At 40.3% G+C, this 21,839-nt stretch overlaps 1 protein-coding gene and 1 non-coding gene across 3 annotated transcripts in view; both read right to left on the bottom strand.

The window, feature by feature from the left end:
* Positions 1 to 20,659, bottom strand: part of LOC115224094 (lymphocyte expansion molecule-like) — a 78,526-nt gene extending 57,867 nt beyond the window's left edge. For both annotated transcript variants that reach the window (XM_036512865.1, XM_036512866.1), the window contains exons 1-3: positions 20,554 to 20,659; positions 15,690 to 15,922; positions 2,594 to 2,681 (exon numbers count right to left, since the gene is read on the bottom strand). In XM_036512865.1, the coding sequence (XP_036368758.1) occupies positions 2,594 to 2,681; positions 15,690 to 15,745 (144 nt within the window). In that variant the 5' untranslated portion in view covers positions 15,746 to 15,922; positions 20,554 to 20,659. The remainder of the gene's footprint in view (positions 1 to 2,593; positions 2,682 to 15,689; positions 15,923 to 20,553) is intronic.
* LOC115224142 lies at positions 1,590 to 1,696 on the bottom strand. The gene has a single exon (XR_003882844.1). It is a non-coding gene; the product is annotated as a U6 spliceosomal RNA (small nuclear RNA).
* Positions 20,660 to 21,839: the final 1,180 nt, after the last annotated feature.

Below are 21,839 nucleotides of genomic sequence, written 5' to 3'. Positions count from 1 at the left end.
AATCTTCTAATGACAATGTATAAATATAATCAAGATATTCTTGTCTTGAAGAGTAGCTTGTGGTCTACCCCTTGTTTGGATGATAACTACTTCTGGGATTCTGCTACCAATGAGGTATATGTAGCCTGGATTTTGTCTACTCAGTTCCTTAATTTTGGGATATATATATATATATATGGAGGCGCAATGGCCCAGTGGTTAGGGCAGTGGACTCGTGGTCGTAGGATCGCAGTTTCGATTCCCAGACTGCACGTTGTGAGTGTTTATTGAGCGAAAACACCTTAAAGCTCTACGAGGCTCCAACAGGGGATGGTGGCGATCCCTGCTGTACTCTTTCGCAACTTTCTCTCACTCTTTCTGTTGGCCTGTTCACTTAGCCATTTGGAGGCTAAAACAATATGAAGCGCATTGTGACCAGCGATGTATAGCAACATCTGATAACCTGGTCGGTCACGTGATATATATATATATATATATATATATATATATATAAAGAATATATAGGGTTTAGTTCACTGGTGATCTAAATGAATAGGTATGCTGTGAAAGTGCTATAATTGGTCATGTCAGGCTCCAAGTTCACAGCTGAGGCTGGAACCAGGGATCCATAGCAGGCTGCTGAGTTAGCGATTATATATTAGAGGAAAAAAGATATCCCAGAATATCACTTAGGATATCCCAGAAACAGCTGTAAGACATCCAATAATTAGTTAATTAATTACTTCAAATTCCCCTTACTCTAATCAAATATTCTAAATGACTTGAGACACTTATCCTGCTTTGGTTTTGTTGTCCTTTTCCCTCTAATATATATATATTGATTTTATTATTATTATCTATTTGATAATGTAGCCATGAAACGTGTGTAGTCTTTTTACTACTATTTACTATTTATTGTACTTTATTGATTTTTAGAATAAGGTTCTTTTAGTATATGTTTTCTATATGGTGTGAATAACGTCTTTCTTTATTGAATTGTTTAATAGAGGTCTTTCTCTAAATTATATATATATGTGATGGCACGTAAAAAGCACGATCCGATCGTGGCCGTTTGCCAGCCTCGTCTGGCACCTGTGCTGGTGGCACATAAAAGCACCCACTTCACTCACGGAGTGGTTGGCATTAGGAAGGGCATCCAGCCGTTGAAACATTGCCAGATCAGACTGGGCCTGGTGTAGCCTTCTGGCTTCCCAGACCCCAGTTGAACCGTCCAACCCATGCTAGCATGGAAAGCGGATGCTAAACGACGACGACGATGATGATGATGATATATTGATAAAAATGGTAAGACAACAAAAGAATGAAAGAGACCTCAATATTATGTAAATAGACGAATTTATTTGTAAATATAATATGTGACAATTATTCAGTAGACATGATAAAACTCAGAGTTTGGATGCCGAGATGGAAATCCACGCCGCCATCTCTTCAGTTATCCGGCCATCGGAAAAATACTATGAAAAATGACCGTTATACAAAGGGAAATTACTGTGTGATTGACCGTTATTAAGACAAATATATATATATTTTTTTTTTCTCTCTGGTTTCAGCTCAGAGCTGCGGCCATGCTGATGCACCACCGTTAGGAAGAAAATATGGAATGCTTCACGAATTTGTGTGTCATCCTTGCGCAGGGGCCATGCTAATCTTCTCTGTATCGTTCCAATTTTAGTATATGTACTGCCGAAGCAAGTACTATATATATATATATATATATATATATATCTCGTCTGGCTTCCGTGCCGGTGGCACATAAAATACACCAATCCGACCGTGGCCGTTGCCAGCCTCGCCTGGCACCTGTGCAGGTGGCACGTAAAAAGCACCCACTACACTCACGGAGTGGTTGGCGTTAGGAAGGGCATCCAGCTGTAGAAACACTGCCAGATCAGACTGGAGCCTGGTGCAGCCTTCTGGCTTCCCAGATCCCCGGTCGAACCGTCCAACCCATGCTAGCATGGAGAACGGACGTTAAACGATGATGATGATGATGATGATGATAACAAATGTGAGAAATAGAACATGGAATTCATGAGATTCCTTATTAATCACAACTATCGTTTTGATCCATTTTGTATCGATCTCTTAAGGGTGAGATACTATACAACTAGTTATGGTACATCCTTCAGTGTAGTTGTATCTCATCAGGTGGCTTTTCAAAAGGTACCTTGTTCAACAAACTCAGTATTGCTTGGTTTGATTATATAGCATATTGCTATTTGCCTTGAGCTTCTTTCAGTTTTCATCTACCAAATTCACTCACAAGGCTTTGGTCAGCTCAAGGTTATAGTAGAAGACACTTGCCCAAGGTGACATGCAGTGGGACTGAACCCAACACCACAAGGCAGGGAAGCTAGCTTCTCAACCACACAGCCATTGCTGTGCCTGCACATATACTAAATACAAATATGAAATTTAGGGAGTTGAAACACTCCAATCAACAAAGATGTTCCAAGCAATAAGTAGATACAAAATCTCCCTCTGGCATACGGGTTGGCTATTGAATTTTAAATTAACATGCAAGAGAGATGATATTCATGAGGAGATCACAGTCAAGTAAGCTTTTACAGAATCACTGAAAAATTCTACTCACAGTTTTCGAGTAAAACTCATCACTGGGTCCAGCGTGTGACAAAGATCCTTTAATCTTGAAACCAGGATGTACTCCTGATACATCAAACCTGTTGAGAACAATAAATAAATAAACATATGTATGTGTGTGTGTGTATATATACATGTATATATATATATATATATATATATATATATATATATATAGATAGATAGATAGATAGATAGATATAGATATATACTCTTTTACTTGTTTCAGTCATTTGGCTGTGGCCATGCTGGAGCACCCCCTTTAATTGAGCAAATCGACCCCAGGACTTATTCTTTGGAAGCCCAGTACTTATTCGATCTGTCTCTTTTGCTGAACTGCTAAGTTACGGGGATATCAGTTGTCAAGCAATGTTTGGGGGACAAACACAGACTCACAAACATACACACACACACATATATATATACATATATATGATGGGCTTCTTGGTCGGCCCGAGGCTACAGTAGATGACACTTGCCCAAGGTACCATGCAGTGGGAATGAACCTGGAACCATGTGGTTGGTAAGCAAGCTACTTACCACACACCAACTCCTGCACCTATATATATATATATATATAATATAGGTAATTAAGGTAATCTCAGCTGATCAAATATGTTCAAATATGGGTTTGAATATGCCTCAAGAATATTTGAAGTGGTAACAAGTATGTAATATATATATATATATATATATATGATATAGGTAATTAGGGTAAATCTCAGCATTCCTCTTGAAGTTGTTGCTTGTTCCTTCTTGAGCCATGCCTGGCTCATAAGAGCCGGTTTCGCAGTTTCATTGGTGTATAGGTTCCCCACCTGGATGGGACGCCGGTCCATTGCAGGTGAGCTGTTAGATGCCGGAGGAGGGAGTGAGAGAGAGTTGTGACGAGAGAGTCAGCAGAGGTTCACCATTACATTCTGCTGGAGCTGCATGGGGCTTAGTTGTTTCGCTCATAAACACACATATTGCTCGATATGAGATTCGAACCCACGATCCCTTGACCGCAAGTCCGCTGTTCTAAGTACTAGGCCTCCACTTCCTCTTTATTCCATTACTAGCAGAGGTACCCGGCGTTGCCCACTATAATTCTCAATGGAGTAGTTGTTTAAATGAACTGAAAGACTGCTGTCAAATATGACTATAGAAGTAACAACTTACAGGTGTTGGCCCAAAAGAGGGCCTTTGAACATTCACTATTGAATATCTCTCTGATGGTGCTGCCAGCAAAGACGAATCTGATGGTAACAATTAATCTTGCTGGCCCTGAAGAGAACCTTGGATTGTTTGCTCTTAAACAGGGAGACACTTATGAAATGCTCCAGACTGCTTCTGGATTAACTTGTAAGTGTTGAGCATGTTTTTCCTTGGCACAAGAGTTTCAAGGATGGTATAGAGGAGGTGATGAGAAGTGTGGGAGGGAGAGGGATATCAGGCCATCAGAAATGGTTGAGAAAATTTGTGATTTTCTGGATAAAGACTGCTATGTGTTTATAAAACAAAAGCCATACAATTTGGAGTTGGTGTGGCAACTGTACACAGAATTATTCACAAAGATCTGAACATACATAAAATTTGTGCAAAGTTTGTTCCCTGAGTGCTCAGTATTGGATAGAAGGAAAATGCATTGGGGACAGCAGGGAGATGGTTGAGCTTTTTACCTCCAATCCAAGAGTATTTGAGTCACTGGTGACCTATGTTGAAAGCTGGATCTGCTATTATGATCCAGAGACCAAGAAACAAAGTGCCCAATGGAAGCATCCTGGCTCTCCAAGACCCAAGAAAACCCGGCAAAGCAAGTCCTTTGTGAAGCTCATTATGATCCCCTTTTACAACAGCAAGGGCATCATCCACATCTACTGGGTTCCCTCAGGTAAGACAGTCAGCAAAAGTACTTTGAAGAAGTTTGGAGGATGTTCAGGAAGAGAATTCACAGCAAAAGGCCAGAGCTCTTCTACTTGGGTCAGTGGAATCGGTACCAGGATTAAGAACCAGTTCACAATTCCATCCTGGTGCCAACTACTTGACAGAGATGGACATCAATACTGTCTGTCACCCACCCTACAGGCCAGACCTAGCTCCCTATAACTTTTGGTAGCTCCCCAAGCTGAAGAAGACCCTCAGAGGCAATCATTTTGAAGACATTAATAGGTGACAGAGGTTGTGACAAGGATCCTGACCCCTTCATTTTGGAGCGCTTCCAAGAGGGCTTTCACAAAGTGGCTGCTACAGCAAGTGCATTGAAGTCAGAAGATCTTGCTATGAAGTAGATTAGAGCTTTGGACTTCTTTGAATTTAATTTGAATTAATAGATGTAGGCGCGGGCATGGCTGTGTGGTTAGGGAGCTTGCTTCCTAGCTACATGGTTTCAGGTTCAGTCCCACTGTGTGGCACTTTGGGTAGGTGTCTTCTGCTATAGCTCCGAGCCGACCGAAGCTTTGTGATTGAATTTGGTAGGCAAAAGTTACTGCCATGTGTGTATGTGTGTGTGTAGGTGCTAAGTGCCTCTCCGAAAGAGAGAGAGAGAGAGATGTCTCTCTCAAAAAGTCTAAAACTTCTGGAAAGCACCTTGTACAATGCCTTGATGTTTGAAGCCATTGCAAAGAGTTTAAATATGTCAAGGGCAATCATTTGACTGAACATGACTGGCATTGTTTGAACTTGTTCTACAAAGTGTGCATGATATCTATGTATAACACGTACTTACATTCTCATATTTGATTGCACAAATACTTATGGCTGCATACATAAAGAGTTAAAGAGAAACGCTTACTCAGAGAGGCTTGAATATGAGGGAACACTGAAAAGTTACTGGTTTTGGGTAAAAGAAAATACAGGAGGTTCAGTTAATTAGGATTTCATACAACATATTCCCCTCTCAGATTCACACACTTATTGCAGCAGTCCTTCAGTTTTTCTCAGCCCTGTACAAGAACTTGGAAGGTTGAGCCTCCAGTCAGGCCTTTCATGATACCTATTTCTTTACTACCCACAAGGGGCTAAACATAGAGAGGACAAACAAGGACACACAAACGGATTAAGACAATTATATCGACTTCAATGCGTAACTGGTACTTATTTAATCGACCCCGAAAGGATAAAAGGCAAAGTCGACCTCGGCGGAATTTGAACTCAGAACGTAACGGCAGACGAAATACCTTTATCTTTACTACCCACAAAGGGCTAAACACAGAGAGGACAAACAAGGACAGACAAATGGATTAAGTCGATTATATCGACTCCAATGCGTAACTGGTACTCATTTAATCGACCCCGAAAGGATGAAAGGCAAAGTCGACCTCGGTGGAATTTGAACTCAGAACGTAATGGCATACAAAATACAGCTACGCATTTCGCCCCCGCGTGCTAACGTTTCTGCCAGCCCAGCTCACCGCCTTATGCCCTTCATGATACCCTTAAAGCCAGGAACTTTTCAGCACCCCTACCTACTTGTATAAACAACATGAAACGTGATTACCTGATTCTTTTCTTTATCTCTCTCTCTCGCCTCAAGAATACACTAATACTCACAAACACACTTACTTGACCCTCGTACTTAAATATAGTTCATCAGTTGTGTGTATGTTCACTAACCTCCTCACCATAACCCATTCACTTCACCCAAATTTTCATATCAGTTTTGCTGACAAGAAATGTAAGTGGTTCAAAGGTTGTGTTGAACATGTGACACTTTCTCTCTGATCAGTAAGCTAGTTTTAGTTATTGTTATTGGATCATCATTGAATGGTTCTACATGTCTGTATATGAATTTTGGGTTGTTATTGTGGCTGTGTAGAGGGCGGCGAGCTGGCAGAAACGTTAGCACATCGGGCAAAATGCGTAGCTGTATTTCATCTGCCATTACGTTCTGAGTTCAAATTCTGCTGAGGTCGACTTTGCCTTTCATCCTTTCGAGGTCAATAAATTAAGTACCAGTTATGCACTGGGTCCGATGTAATCAGCTTAATCCGTTTGTCTTTCCTTGTTTGTCCCCTTTGTGTTTAGCCCCTTGTGGGTAGTAAAGAAATAGTTCAAATTCTGCTGAGGTCGACTTTGCCTTTCATCCTTTCGGGGTCAATAAATTAAGTACCAGTTACGTGCTAATGTCGATGTAATCGGCTTAATCCGTTTGTCTGTCCTTGTTTGTCCCCTCTGTGTTTAGCCCCTCATGGGTAGTAAAGAAATATATTGTGGTTGCGTGGTAAGAAGTTTGTTTCCCAACCACATGGTTCCAGGTTCTGTGCCACTGGGTAGCACCTTTGGCAAGTGAGTGTCTTCTTCTATAACCTTGGCCTGGGTTGACCAAACAAAAGCTTATGGATGAATAATTTGGTAGATGGAAATTAAAAGAAGCCCAACATGGTTCTGGGTTCAGTCCCACTGCGTGGCAGCTTGGGCAAGTGTCCTCTGCTATAGCCCCAGGCTGACCAATGCCTTGTGAGTGGATTTGGTAGACGGAAACTGAAAGAAGCCTGTCGTATATATATATATATATATATATATATAATATATATATATATATAATATATATATATATATGTGTGTGTGTGTGTGTGTGTGTGTGTATGTGTGTGTGTGTGTGTGTGTATGTATGTATGTGTTTGTGTGTGTCTGTGTTTGTTCCCCTAGCATTGCTTGACAACCGATGCTGGTGTGTTTATGTCCCCGTGACTTAGCAGTTCGGCAAAAGGGACCGATAGAATAAGTACTGGGCTTACAAAGAATAAGTCCTGGGTGCTCCAGCATGGCCGCAGTCAAATGACTGAAACAAGTAAAAGAGTATAAACATATATATATATATATATATGTGGGTAAAATTAATTAATCAATTTATAATTTATAATCTTACCGAGAAGTTCAGTTTGTTAAAAGAACCATTATCGGTAAACTTATGCAAAGATTATTATAATTATAATCATAATTATAATTAGGGTTTAGCAAAATTGCTTCACCTCATAACCAAAATTAAGAAATAGCAGTTAAATATTATTCTACTATGGTAGTAGAATAGTATTTAACTGCTATTTCTAAATTTCGGTATGTAGTGAAGCAATTTTGCTAAACCCTAATTATAATTATGTTTATAATTATAATAATCTTTGTATATATATACACATATATAACACATAGACATGCACACACATACACATATGTAGTCACATCTGTACCTATACACACACACACACACACACACACACACACACCACACACACACACACACACTCACACACACATACACACACATACATACATACATACATGCACACACACACAAACACATACCTTTTTGATCTCCATGTGTCTAACACACGTGGACATGCCTACAAAGTCAGAAAACAATACAGCTCCCATGACTTTTGGAAACATTTTTTCGCGCTCAGAGTTGCTGAAGCATGGAATAAACTGCCTGCGTCAGTTGTTGACTGCCATGACACTGCATCCTTTAAGGCCCTCATGCTTTCCGAAATCCGCCGAAACTACACCTGATTATATATACACTTTAGATGAGTTGTAGTGCACCTGAGCACTGTACACAATTATTATTATTATTATTATTATTATAATACACACATATAATCATCATTATTTAATGTCACTTTTTCTGTGTTGGCATGGGTTAGAAGGTTCATCATGAATAGACAAACCAGATGGTGGAGCCAGGTTCCAGTATCTGCTTTGGCATGGGTTCTGCAGCTGGATGCCCTCCCTAACATCAACACTGGGTCATCAATGAGTAATAAGTACATGAATGGCTGTGTGGTTAAGGGGTTTGTGTCCCGAGCATAACTTTGTTGAGTGTCGTTTGTTGCAGCACCAGAGAAGTCAAATCCCCTTTGAAAAGATTTGGGAGTTGGAAACTGAAAGAAGCCCATTGTGTATGTTTGTGTGTGTGTGTGTGTGTGTGTGTGTGTGTATGTGTGTGTGTGTGTGTGTGTGTGTGTGTGTGTGTGTGTGGTGTGTGTGTGTGACACTTTGTCTTGGCACTGGATGCTAATTGTAAACAAACTTCCTATTGTAAAAAGGGCGTCATTTGCTTACAACTGCTCATGAAGACATATCCAGCCATTGTGCTGTTCAAAGGACAAGGAGAAATATTAGCTTGCTTGGAAACAAAGTGAGGGTCGGTGGCAGAAAGAGCATGTGGTCATAGAAAACCTGTCTGAATGAATTTGGTCTGACCCATTTATAAAGCTCAAAATATTGGATATCAAAACAATGATGATTGAACAACTACAGAATTGGTTTCAAATTTTGGCACAAGGCCAGCAATACCAGGGGAGAGGGTAAGTCAATTAAATTGACCCCAGTACTCAGTTGGTACTCAGCTGGTACTCAGAATGTAAAAATGAATGAAATGCTGCTAAGCATTTTGCATGGCATGCTAACGATTCTGCCAGCTTGCTTCTGTTGCTTGCTAAGTTGATTAGATTGACCCCAGAACTCAGCTGATACTTATTGTATCGGCCCTGAAAGGATGAAAGGCAAAGTCAACTTCAACAGAATTTGAACTCAGAATGTAAAGACAGACGAAATACCACTAAACATTTCGCCCGATGTGCTAACGATTCTGCCAGCTTGCCGCCTTTGTTCACTACCAGTTCTTAAATATCGGTTTCAAATTTTGGCACAAGGCCAGCAATATCAGGTGAGTGGGTAAGTCAATTACATTGACCTCAGTACTCTGCTTCACCTTATTTTATTGACCCTGAAAGAATGAAAGGCAAAGCTGACCATAGCGGAATTTGAACCCAGAATGAAATGTTGCTAAGCATTTTGCCTGGTGTGCAAACAGTTCTGTCAGATCACCACCTTAAACTGAACAATTACATTATTGATAGTCAATCCTTACTGCAGTGAGGTGGCAGAATTGTTAGCACACCAGACAAAGTGCTTAAGGGCATTTCTTCCAACTCTTTATGTTCTGAGTTCAAATGCTGCTGAGGTTTCATCATTTAAGGCAGTTGTTCTCAACTGGGGTCGATATAGCCCCTCAGAGTCCATATAAAATTTTTAGGGGTCCACACAACAAAATAGTAAATTGAAAACCTACAATAGTATTTTAAGGGACCCTGAAAAAATTTTCCTATTGATGTATGTATTGGTATGTATTGCAAGACACAGCTAGGTTTCTTTCTATAGTTCAACCTACACAAGTTGATATGAGAAAAACTAAATAAGAATTTTGAAAGAAGTTTCTATAAAACTAGTTTTTAAAAATTGAATGGCTGTGGGGATCCATCAGAAAAAAATGATAGTCAAAGGGGTCCATAGATAAAAAATGGTTGAGAACCCCTGGTTTAGGAGTTTATACAATAAGCACCCGTTAACCACTAGAGTTGGTGTAATCAGCTTCCTTCTTCTTCAAAAATTGCTGACCTTGGGTCGAAATTAATAAAAATACTGTATCAATGTTTGGTATATACTAAACACTATGTATATGTTCTTAGTGGTTAGGGTGTTGAACTCATGATCATAAGGTTGTGGTTTCGATTCCTGGACTGGGCGATGCATTGTGTTCTTGAGCAAAACACTTCATTTTCACGTTGCTCCAGTCCACTCAGCTGGCAAAAATGAGTAATCCTGCAATGGACTGGTGTCCCGTCCAGGTGGGGAATTTCTACACCACTGAAACAGTGAAACCGGCCCATATGAACCTGGCATGGCTCGAGAAGGAACATTTATTTTTTTTATGTATAAGTTCTATGTTTGCCTGGTGTGTCACCCCTTACATTTTCACCCCAATAATGTTCTGTCTGTGTGTCTCCTTGAAGCTCCTGAAAAACAACAACAACCATTCCTGATGTTTTGTTTGATTGCAAGATAATCAAAATAATCTCTACTTGAACTTTAATTAGTTTTGAGATTACAGATAAGCTCTACTACTACAACTGCTGCTGCTGTAGCTGCCTCCACCTCTTACCACGAGATGCAAATGGCAATGGTCCCTTCAAGCACCAGGATACAGGAACCAGATAAGCTTAACAGTTGTATCTACATGTACAATAACCCAAGCTCTGGCCAGAAAGAACTACTAAAAGGTGGCGAGCTGGCAGAAATGTTAGCACGCCGGCCCAAATGCTTGGCGGTATTTTGTCTGCCATTACGTTCTGAATTCAAATTCCGCTGGGGTCGACTTTGCCTTTCATCCTTTCGGGGTCAATAAATTAAGACCAGTTACGCACTGCAGTCGATGTAATCAATTTAATCCCTTTGTTTGTCCTTGTTTGTCTCCTCTATGTTTAAAGAAGTAAGAAATGTTAGCATGCCGGGCAAAATGCTTAGCGGTATTTTGTCTGCCGTTACGTTCTAAATTCAAATTCTGCCGAGGTCGACTTTGCCTTTTATCCTTCAGGATCAATATATTAAGTACTAGTTATGCACTGGGGTCGATCTAATCAACTTAATCCATTTGTCTGTCCTTGTTTGTCCTCTCTGTGTTTAGCCCCTTGTGGGTAGTAAAGAAATAGATATTTTGTCTGCCGTTACGTTCTGTGTTCAAATTCCGCCGAGGCCGACTTTGCCTTTCATCTTTTTAGGGTCAATAAATTAAGTACCAGTTACACACTGGGGTTGATCTAATCGACTTAATCCCTCTGTCTGTCCTTGTTTGTCCTCTCTGTGTTTAGCCCCTTGTGGGCAATAAAGAAATAAGAAAGAACTACAACCCTATGATTATTCTCAAACTCATGTCCCTCGCTCACAGCACACCCATGAAGAAGAGGCTATTTTGAACCTGCTGTTTCCTGAAGTGACATCACTTCCCCTCACTTCTGGCCCCTCATCCTTCCTGCCCACTTTCTTCACACTGAGAGCTGGAGAGGAAACATCAACCTCAGTGCAATGGATAGTGGGGAAGTGTCAGTCCATTGGCCTGCACTGTTTTGAGTGGAGGAAGACTGGAAGGGGCTAGTGATACCCCTCAAAGGTCAACTGTGGGCCAGGGCAAATAGCAATATGGAGAAAGATCAGGGCAGAGACTGCAGCCAAAATTGCAGAAATGCTGAATACTGTAGGTTGCATAAGCAACTGCACATACTCTGTGCAACAGAAACATGTGTCGGTCATTTTAACTAACTAATTATGCTGTATATTATTGACTGTTAAATTAAAAGAAAAAATTTGAAGATGTACCAGTCTCCGTATTTTTGTAGGCAGGGTTGTTGATCCTGTGCAAATCCATTTTCACCTCTGTGAAGAGGTAGCTCACGTTAGTCTGGCCTCTTTCCCTTGACCAATGTGTATATTTGTGTCTATCTATCTGTCTGCCTGCTTGCCTGTCTGTTGAATACATATATATGTGGTGTGTGTATGTGTGTGTGTGTGTTGTATAGATATATATGTCTGTCTGCCTGTCCCACTGTCTGTCTGAATACATATATATATATATGTGTGTGTGTGTGTGTGTGTGTATGTATATCTGTCTGTCTATCTATCTATCTATCTATCTATCTATCTATCTATCTATCTATCTATCTATCTATCTATCTATCTATCTATCTATCTCTCTGTGTGTGTGTGCGTGCATGTGTGTGTAGGCATGTGTGTGTGTGTTTGTGTATGTGTTTATATGTAAGTATGTTCTATATACATTCATATATGTTAATGTAATGTGCCATGAAAAAAGCATTGGTGTGGGCACTGATGCCACATAAAAAGAACTGGTCATGGTACCACATAAAAAGCAGCCAGTACACTCTATAAAGTAGTTGGCATTAAGAAGGGCATCCAGCAGTAGAAACCAAGCCAAAATAGAATATGGAACCAGAGATGGCTCCTAGCCTTACCAGTTCCTGTCAAGCTGTCCATCCCATGCCAGCATGGAAAATGGGCATTAAATGGTGGTGGTGGTGCTGCTGATGTTATGTGTAATGTATATCTATATAGAATTGTACACTAGCTTAGGCCAGTGCATCCATGAAGATAAATACAAAGTACCCACAAGTGATCAATTAGAGGCAATAAAATGTATTAATTATTTGCCACTAACTCTGATGTCTGATATGTAGTGTTGCCTCAGACTTAATGTTGACAAGATTTACTTAAACCTTTCTCTATTGTGACTAGAGAAATTTTTTACATTTACCATTTTAATATTTAAGTAAATTCCTTGCCCTGTCATATCACAGTTGTTATATTTGTTGACGTAACATTGTCTGAATGCTATTATAAAACTTACAGTTTTCTGTACTTGTTATGCAATCTCTGATGATTTGGTGATAAAATTTGTTTCTAAGTTATTCCTGTACATAACAGATATTATTGTAAATGAAATATATATATCATCATCATCATCATCATCATCATTTAGCGTCCGTTTTCCATGCTAGCATGGGTTGGACGGTTCTACTGGGGTCTGTGAAGCCAGAAGGCTTCATCAGGCCCAGTCAAATCTGGCAGTGTTTCTACGGCTGGATGCCCTTCCTAACGCCAACCACTCCGTGAGTGTAGTGGGTGCTTTTTACGTGCCACCCGCACTGGTGCCAGACAGAGCTGGCAAACGGCACGAACGGATGGTGCTTTTTATGTGCCACCGGCACGAGGGCCAGGCGAGGCTGGCAACGGACACGAAACGGGCGGTGCTGCAGCACGGTCGCGAAACGGAAAGTTCTCTTACATGCCACCGGCACTGGTAACCATCTGCAATTTCCATTGATCGATTTCCATTGATCGATTTCGATTCTGATCCTCACTTGCCTCAATGGTCTTCACAAGCAGAGTTTCGACATGCCACCGGCACTGGTAGCACATCCGCAATTTCCATTGATCGATTTCGATTCTGATCCTCACTTGCCTCAACACGTCTCACAAGTAGACTTTTGTGTCCAAGAAGGGAAGGTATGCATACGTAGGCTGGCTCCATCCATGTAGAAGGCCACGGGTTGTGGACTCACTTGTCCTGCCGGTCTTCTCTCGCACAGCACACTTCCAGAGGTCTCGGTCTCTAGTCATTTCCTCAGTGAGACCTAAAGTTCGAAGGTCGTGCTTCACACACCTCGTCCCAGGTTTTCCTGGGTCTGCCTCTTCACAGGTTCCCTCAACCGCTAGGGTGTGGGCACTTTTTCACACAACTATCTTCATCCATTCTCGCCACATGACCATACCAGCGCAAACGTCTCTCTTGCACACCACAACTGATGCTTCTTAGGTCCAGCTTTTCTCTCAAGGTACTTACACTCTGCCGAGTGTGAGTACCAGCATTACACATCCATCGGAGCATACTGGCTTCATTCCTAGCGAGCTTACGCATATCCTCAGCAGTCACGGCCCATGTTTCACTGCCATGTAGCATGCTGTTCGTACACACGCATCATACAGTCTGCCTTTCACTCTGTGCGAGAGGCCTTTGTCACCAGCAGAGGTAAGAGCTCTCTGAACTTTGCCCAAGCTATTCTTACTCTAGCAGTTACACTTTCAGCACACCCACCCCCGCTGCTGACTTGGTCACCTAGGTAACGGAAACTATCAACATTTCTAGTTTTTCTCCCTGGAAAGTGACGGAAGTTGGTCTCAGAGCATTTTCAGTATATATATATATATATATAATATATAATATATAATAATATATATACGTGTGTGTGTGTGTGTGCGTATGTGTGTGAGTGCATGTACCTAATGTGTCAGTCCCAGAGCATTTAGTATCAAAGCCCAGCCCAGCCCAGCCCACCAGCCCAGCCCAGCCCAGCCCAGCCCAGCCCAGCCCAGCCCAGCCCAGCCCAGCCCAGCCCTGCAATGTATGCCCTATCTCTCAATGCTATAATGAGCATTCCAGCTATCAAACTCATTACATCAGTTGAAAAATGCAGTCAAAAATTATAATGAAGTTGCCAACATGAAATCTAGTTTTAGGGTTAACTAATAGGCATTCTGTCGCTTAAGATGACCGGGGTTCCAGTTGATCCGATCAACACAACAGCCTACTCATGAAATTAGAGTACTCGGAAGATACAGCATGATACAGAATGTGACAGGGCTGGCCCTTTGAATTACAAGTACAACTCATTTTTGTCAGCTGAGTGGACTGGAGCAATGTAGAATAAAGTGTCTTGCTCAAGGAAGCAACGAGTTGCTAGGAATCAAACTCACAACCACCAGCCGAATACCCTAACTGCTAAGCCATGCACCTTCACAGTTTTATGGTTATGTATAAGCCCAAATAAATCAAGCAAAATTCGAAGTGATTCACACCAAATCCTGTGACCAGTCATAAGCACCCTATGACCCCCATGTCTCCACTGCTATGTTTTGAGAGCAGTTAAGAAAAGTCAATAATGGTCAAAACTGCATAGGTGCCGAAAGGTTTAAGTAATGTATATATATATTAAACATATATATATATACATTTATATATATATATAATATATATATATATATATATATATTTGTGTGTATGTATGTATGGAAATCGATCAATGGAAATTGCAGATGTGTTACCAGTGCCGGTGGCATGTAAGAGAACCTTCCGTTTCACGACCGTTGCCAGCACCGCCCATTTCGTGTCCGTTGCCAGCCTCGCCTGGCCCGTGCCGGTGGCACATAGAAAGCACCATCCATTCGTGGCCGTTTGCCAGCTCTGTCTGGCACCTGTGCGGGTGGCACGTAAAAAGCACCCACTACACTCACGGAGTGGTTGGCGTTAGGAAGGGCATCCAGCCGTAGAACACTGCCAGATTTGACTGGGCCTGACAAAGCCTTCTGGCTTCCCAGACCCCATAGAACCGTCCAACCCATGCTAGCATGGAAAACGGACGCTAAACGACGATGATGATGATATATATATATATATATATATATATATATATTATATATATATATATATGTATGTATGTATATATATATATACATAAACAAGGCAGTGAACTAGAAGATCATTAGCAAGGCGCGATATTTTGTCCGTCTTCATCATTTTCTGTCTTAGATGTGTCATCATCTGTATTTATTATCAACTTCTCATATTTTTTTGTTGGATTAAGAAATTTTGTCCAAGTCTTTCAGAATTTGTGTGGAGTCCACAAATTTTAGTGGATGAGGTGATTGCTTAGTTGCCTTGTTTGTGGCATTGAACCTGTATGTAATATAAGGTTACTTACCGATTTCTTTGTGTCCCAAAAGGGGCACCTTTGAATTTCTTCAAATCCCTGAGCATTTCTTTATCTGTGTATCTCTCTTCTCTCTTCTTTGTTTCTCTCTTTTCTTCTGTTGTGTGTGTGTGTGTGTGTGTGTGTCTCTCTGTTTTCTTCTCTATTCCACCATTTTTAGTAGCTGTGCTTGCAACAGAAGTTCAGGATCAACACTTAACCGCCAGTAACAGTCAAATCAAAATCTACAACAGGAAGACAAAATAAAAACAGAAGAATTAATCAAATAGTCTTTATTTTCTGTGATAGGCCTCAGGCCTGAAATTTTTAGGGTGGGGCCTAGTTGATAACGGAAGCACATGGCCTAGTGGTTAGAGCAGTGGACTCGCGGTTGAGGGATTGCAGGTTTGAATCTCAGACCAGGCAATGTGCGTGTTTATGAGTGAAATACCTAAGCTCCACACGGCTCTGGCAGAAGGTAATGGTGAACTTCTGCTGACTCTTTCGCCACAACTTTCTCTCACTCTTTCCTCCTGCATCTTGCAGCTCAACTGCGACGGACTGGCGTCCCGTCCATGTGGGGAACTTATACGCCAAGGAAACTGGGAAACTGGCCCTTATGAGCCAGGCATGGCTTGAGAAGGAACAAACTAGTTGATAACATGATGAACCCCAGTGCTTGACCGGTACTTAATTTATTGACACCCCAAAAGGATGACAAGCAAAGTCAGCCCTTCACAGCATGAAGACAGACAAAATGCTGCTAAGCAATTTGTTCTATGTGGTAATGATTCTGCTAGCTCGTCACCTTCAATTAGTTAAATAATCAATTAACTGTGTGATACAATTTTTGTCCTTGTATAGCAACTGTTTATTTCCTATTCGCTTGTCCCTAGAAAGTATGAAAAATGGCTACTATTTTCTTCAAACTTTGCTTTTCTTATATTTATTCAAATCCACGAAATCCCTCTCGACACATGCTTATGATCAGAGATGCACATGTTGTCAGCTACTAAGGAACATGTTCAAGTGGTTAAGTTAAGTAATTGGCAAGCAAATCTGTGGTATTGAGCAGAATATTTGCTATATTTCTTGTTCAGCAACTCAGTGCTGAATCTGTCTGAAATATACTGGGAAATAGGTCAGTTTCAAAACATTGATTCCCATGTCACCAAAGCAAAGCTTGAAGGGAATAGTGGTCATTGCCTTTGATTTCAAGATAGAAGCAAATAGGAAATAACACTTACTACCCAAAGACAAATATGTATATATATATATAAAAATGTAATACAGTGTTATCAAAGATACAGTGGTATCTGGTATCTAGAATGTTGATAGGCACCTATGATTTTCTACTAATTGGGAAATGCGGTCAGTGATACATAAATTCTTGCTTTCCACGGTGGGTAGGTAGTTGGCTAGAAAGAGTGACCACAGCCAACCTTGTCTGAGTAAAAGGCACGGCCGCTGTCCATTCTACCTGCAATCATGCAGAAGGCTCTCATATTCTGTGCTCTTCCATTCGTCGGTCTAATAATGCCCTTAAACATATGAGGTGGTATCAAAAAGTTCCCAGACTAGTTGTACAGCGCACCAACAAATGGCAGCATGCAGTTGCGTGTGCAGTGAGAGCAAGCGGTGATCTTCATGATGCAGTATGCTGAGTGACATTGCTGTGTTTATTTCGCAAATTGTGAAATTTGTGTTTATGCGATCACGTGTCTGCTGTAGTCTGCAATTTCCTCATGGAAGGGAAGGCGGAAGAAAGAGCCAACGTGAAATTTTGCGTTAAACTTGGAGAGTCTGCTACAGAGACATCGAACATGCTTCAGAAAGCTTATGGCGACAAAACAATGGGTTGTTCGCAATGTTTCAAGTGGCACGGGCACATGACAGGGTCGCATTTCAGTCAAGGGCACGCTCATTGTTCTTTTCGACATCTACGGGATTGTGCATCAAGAATTCACCCCCCAGGGCCAGATCGTCATTCTTACATTTTGGCCGAACAACTACCGTATTATGTCTGTGTAAGTATAGGATGACTGGCTTTTCTATAACTAGACTTTCGGCTTACCGCAAGGCGGCAATGATATAAGACAGAGAGAGTTCCATAGAGGTGCAGATATTTATTTTCCATCAAAATACCTTGTCTACAACACATTTCCTGCCTGCCTTCCTTCCTTCTTGTCCTCCTTCTTACCAAAAACCTATTTCTTTACTACCCACAAGGGGCTAAACACAGAGAGGACAAACAAGGACAGACAAACGGATTAAGTCGATTATACCGACCCCAGTGCGTAACTGGTACTTATTTAATCGACCCCGAAAGGATGAAAGGCAAAGTCGACCTCGGCGGAATTTGAACTCAGAACGTAGTGGCAGACGAAATTCGGCTACGCATTTCGCCCAGCGTGCTAACACTTCTGCCAGCTTGCTGCCTTTAGGCTCACCACATACCACGACCACCACCGCTGCCGCCGACACATGCAAGCTACACCAGCAAAAAAGGAACAAAACACACGGGTACATAACTAACTACCCCCTCCTCCTCCCACCGATACACACATCTATGCTTCTGCTCACGTGACTGTCAAAGCCGTTGCTTAGCAACAGAATGGAAATGTAGAAAATGTTCCTCCTCGCTTCATTCCTGCCTCTACGAGAAGGTAGAACTACTGCAATGGTTTAAAGTGTTTGAGGGAGGAAATTCAATGAAAGCGACTGAATCTGTGGAGCGTGAAGTATCGGAACCTTCACGACGACAATTGCATCTTGTCACCAAGTTCTCCTCACTTGCGAGTTTCCCGCCAAAAACAACATGTTATCATTTCTACATTTGCCCTATTCGTCAGATTTAGCATCTACAGATTTCTATCTCTTCCCCAAGATGGAAATGTTGCTCAAATGTTACCGTTTTAACACCATTGTCGAGATCCAGAGTGAATCGTAGACAGTTCTCGACTTGCTTACGGAAAACGACATCCATGTTGGATTCGAAAAGTGGCAAGAATGCTGGGACTGGTGTATTACTGTACAAGGGGACTATTTCGAAGGAGATAATGTTAAAACTTGGATAAATATGTTATTTTTTATTAAACATAAACTAGTCCAGGAATAGGATCTTTTCGGTTTGACCGGCATTTTTTTCTAGCAGTGTCATATGAAATTGTCACCCATAATTATGACCCTAGTATCAATCTATTGCATTTCAATCTGTTTTAGGGTTAGGGTTAGGGGTGGGGGGAAGGGTATCTTTTTTTCTTCAGAAATGTAAATAATCCCAATCTATTTCTTAAACGAGGGACATATTCATACGGCACAGAATGTTTTCACCTCAATAGACGTCATTGATTGGTTGAAATTGCAGAAATTAAAGAAAAAGAACAACAAATATCTTACAAACTACAGAATTTTCTCAATAAAGCCAAGAGAAAACGATGTTTTATAAACACATTCTACCAGTATACGAAGTTTAAAAGTGTTTAGTTACATGGAAATTATTTTAAAATAGTGCCGGTCAAACCGAAAAGATCCCAGGAATGTTTTGATACCATATCAAGTGTATGCGTGCGTGTGTGTGTATACACTAACACGCGCACACACACACACATATTGTTGTATTTGGAGATGGTCATGTTGCCAGTTTAGCCAATAAAAACACACGTACTATATATTTGGTGTTAATTTGCTTCAGCTTTATTTTATTTTTTAGATTAATCGTATTTTGGCCAGAATTCTTTCATCACACTTCTGTGACCTCATCAGTGGTCCTTTGCTTTCTTCTTTCTCATTTGTGTGTCTTTCCTCACTAAAAATCAGCCATTTTGTATTTTGTATTCCTATTGTATGTGTCTTTATTTGCGCATACATATACCCCTATGTGTGTCTATGTTTAGTAAGCGTGCGTGTGTGTGGGGAAGGAGTGCCTGTATTATCTGTATCTTTTTTTTCTTTTTACTTGTTTCAGTCATTTTGACTGCGGCCATGCTGGAGCACCGTCTTTAATCGAGCAACTCGACCCCGGGACTTATTCTTTTGTAAGCCCAGTACTTATTCCACCAGTCTCTTGTGCTGAACCGCTAAGTGACGGGGACCTAAACACACCAGCATCGGTTGTCAAGCAATGCTAGGGGGACAAACACAGACACACAAACACACACACGCATATATATAAACTGAAAGAAGCCTGTCATATATATATATTATATATATATATATATATATATATATATGACAGGCTTCTTTCAGTTTCCGTCTACCAAATCCACTCACAAGGCTTTGGTCGGCCCAAGGCTCTAGTAGAAGGCATTTGCCCAAGGTGCCACGCAGTGGGACTGAACCCGGAACCATGTGGTTTGTAAGCAAGCTACTTACCACACAGCCACTCCTATATATATATATATATATATATTATATATATATATATATATATATATATATATATATATACATATATATATATATATATATATATATATATAATATATATATATATAATATATATATATATATATATATATATATATATATATATATATTATATATATATATATATATATATATATATTTGTGATTGTGTATGTTCATTCCAGGAAATTCAAACGAAGAATCTTTGGAATGTTTCACCAATCTTCACTGAACGAATCAATCGATTGGTTTCAATGGATTCAAGTCAGCTTACTTTGTTCTTTCTTGGAGAATTTTCAGTATTTTAAGGCATTTTTGAAAGCCTGTCGTTACATAGTTCGTTGTACCTGAAGTTGTACATATGTATGAATATATGTTTTTCTGAAATAACAGTCATTAAGTGAGGTAAACAAGAAGTAATATTAATCAGGAAAATAATAATATATGAATATTTGCGGGTGATGCTTACCTGGATATGTAACTTAAACATGTGAATACAAACGAAATCAAAGAAGGAAGGAGATAGAGAGAAAGAAAGAGAGAGAGGGACAGAGAGAGAGTAAGAGAGATAGTGAGAGTGAAGAGAGAGAAAGAGACAGAGACAGACGGACTGAAGCAGAGTGAAACAAATAGAAAGAAAACGACAGAAATATGGAGGAGAAAGAGAAAAGTGGAGGAGGAGGAGAGAGGGTCAGATAAAGTTAGAGAGGGATGGAGGAAGGGGGAGAGAATCAGAAAGAAAGAGAGAAAGGGAAAGAAAAAGGAAGAGAGGGAAAAAATTTAATGGCGTTACTGGAGTAACGGATTGAACCAACGGAAAACAAAAAAAACGTTCGCGTTCAAATGACTGTTTGAGTCTACTTCATCAAAAAGTTCAGCAATTATCTCGCTCGAAATTGTGAACACGAAATTATGAACGTCAGTAAGAGAGATAACGAACTGGAAGATATGAAGTAAAAGTTGATAGACAAGATGGTCATTCAAGTGAAACTTTAAAAAATTGCATGGCGATTTGCAGAAAGTGGAAGGTACAGATTCTGATGCAAAATATTGCTTTGCACAACATTAAAATCACCGGTGAAATTGCCAGTACTAATGGAGAAGCTGTTACTAATTATACTAAAGAGCTAAAGAAAATTATTGCCGAAGGAGGTGTACTCCGAAACATATTTACACAGTTGATGAAACTGAGCTTTCTGGAAACGTATACCTACAAGGATTTATATATATATATACCTTAAATCCTCGAGTATAATCCGCATTTTCCCCCAAAAATTTAAAGGTCAAAATCCCTAGTGCGTACTGTATACGAGGTTAAAAATGAAAAATATTTCCTAAGCAATGTCCGAGTCTCTATTTGCTGTCCGGCAATGTTTATTCAGACGCATTTTGTGATGTCGGGCGCGAAAATACCTTAAGCTAAGCCTGAAAGCAATGAAGTCATAAAAGAATCATCCATAACTTGCAGTTAGCAACATTTATTAAACGTTATTACTGTTATTTCTTTATTTTCTGCAAACAAAATGCACAAAAAAGCTACATGTTTGCATTATGTTATATATACAATAATAATAAAGGACGTTACCATATACATTTTTACAAACCAAGGACGTTATAATAACCTCCTTGACTCAAGTTAGAGAAGGGATGCGTATTATACACAAGGTTTAGGTTTTTCAGAGGTACAGCCCCCTAAAAATCCCCTGCGTATTATACTCAAGGGCGGACTATACTCGAGGATTTACGTATATATAT

Source organism: Octopus sinensis, linkage group LG24 (assembly GCF_006345805.1).
Source record: "Octopus sinensis linkage group LG24, ASM634580v1, whole genome shotgun sequence".
NCBI lineage: Eukaryota > Metazoa > Mollusca > Cephalopoda > Octopoda > Octopodidae > Octopus > Octopus sinensis.
Note: the sequence above shows the minus strand (reverse complement) of the source record. Positions and strands in the feature narration are given on the sequence as shown.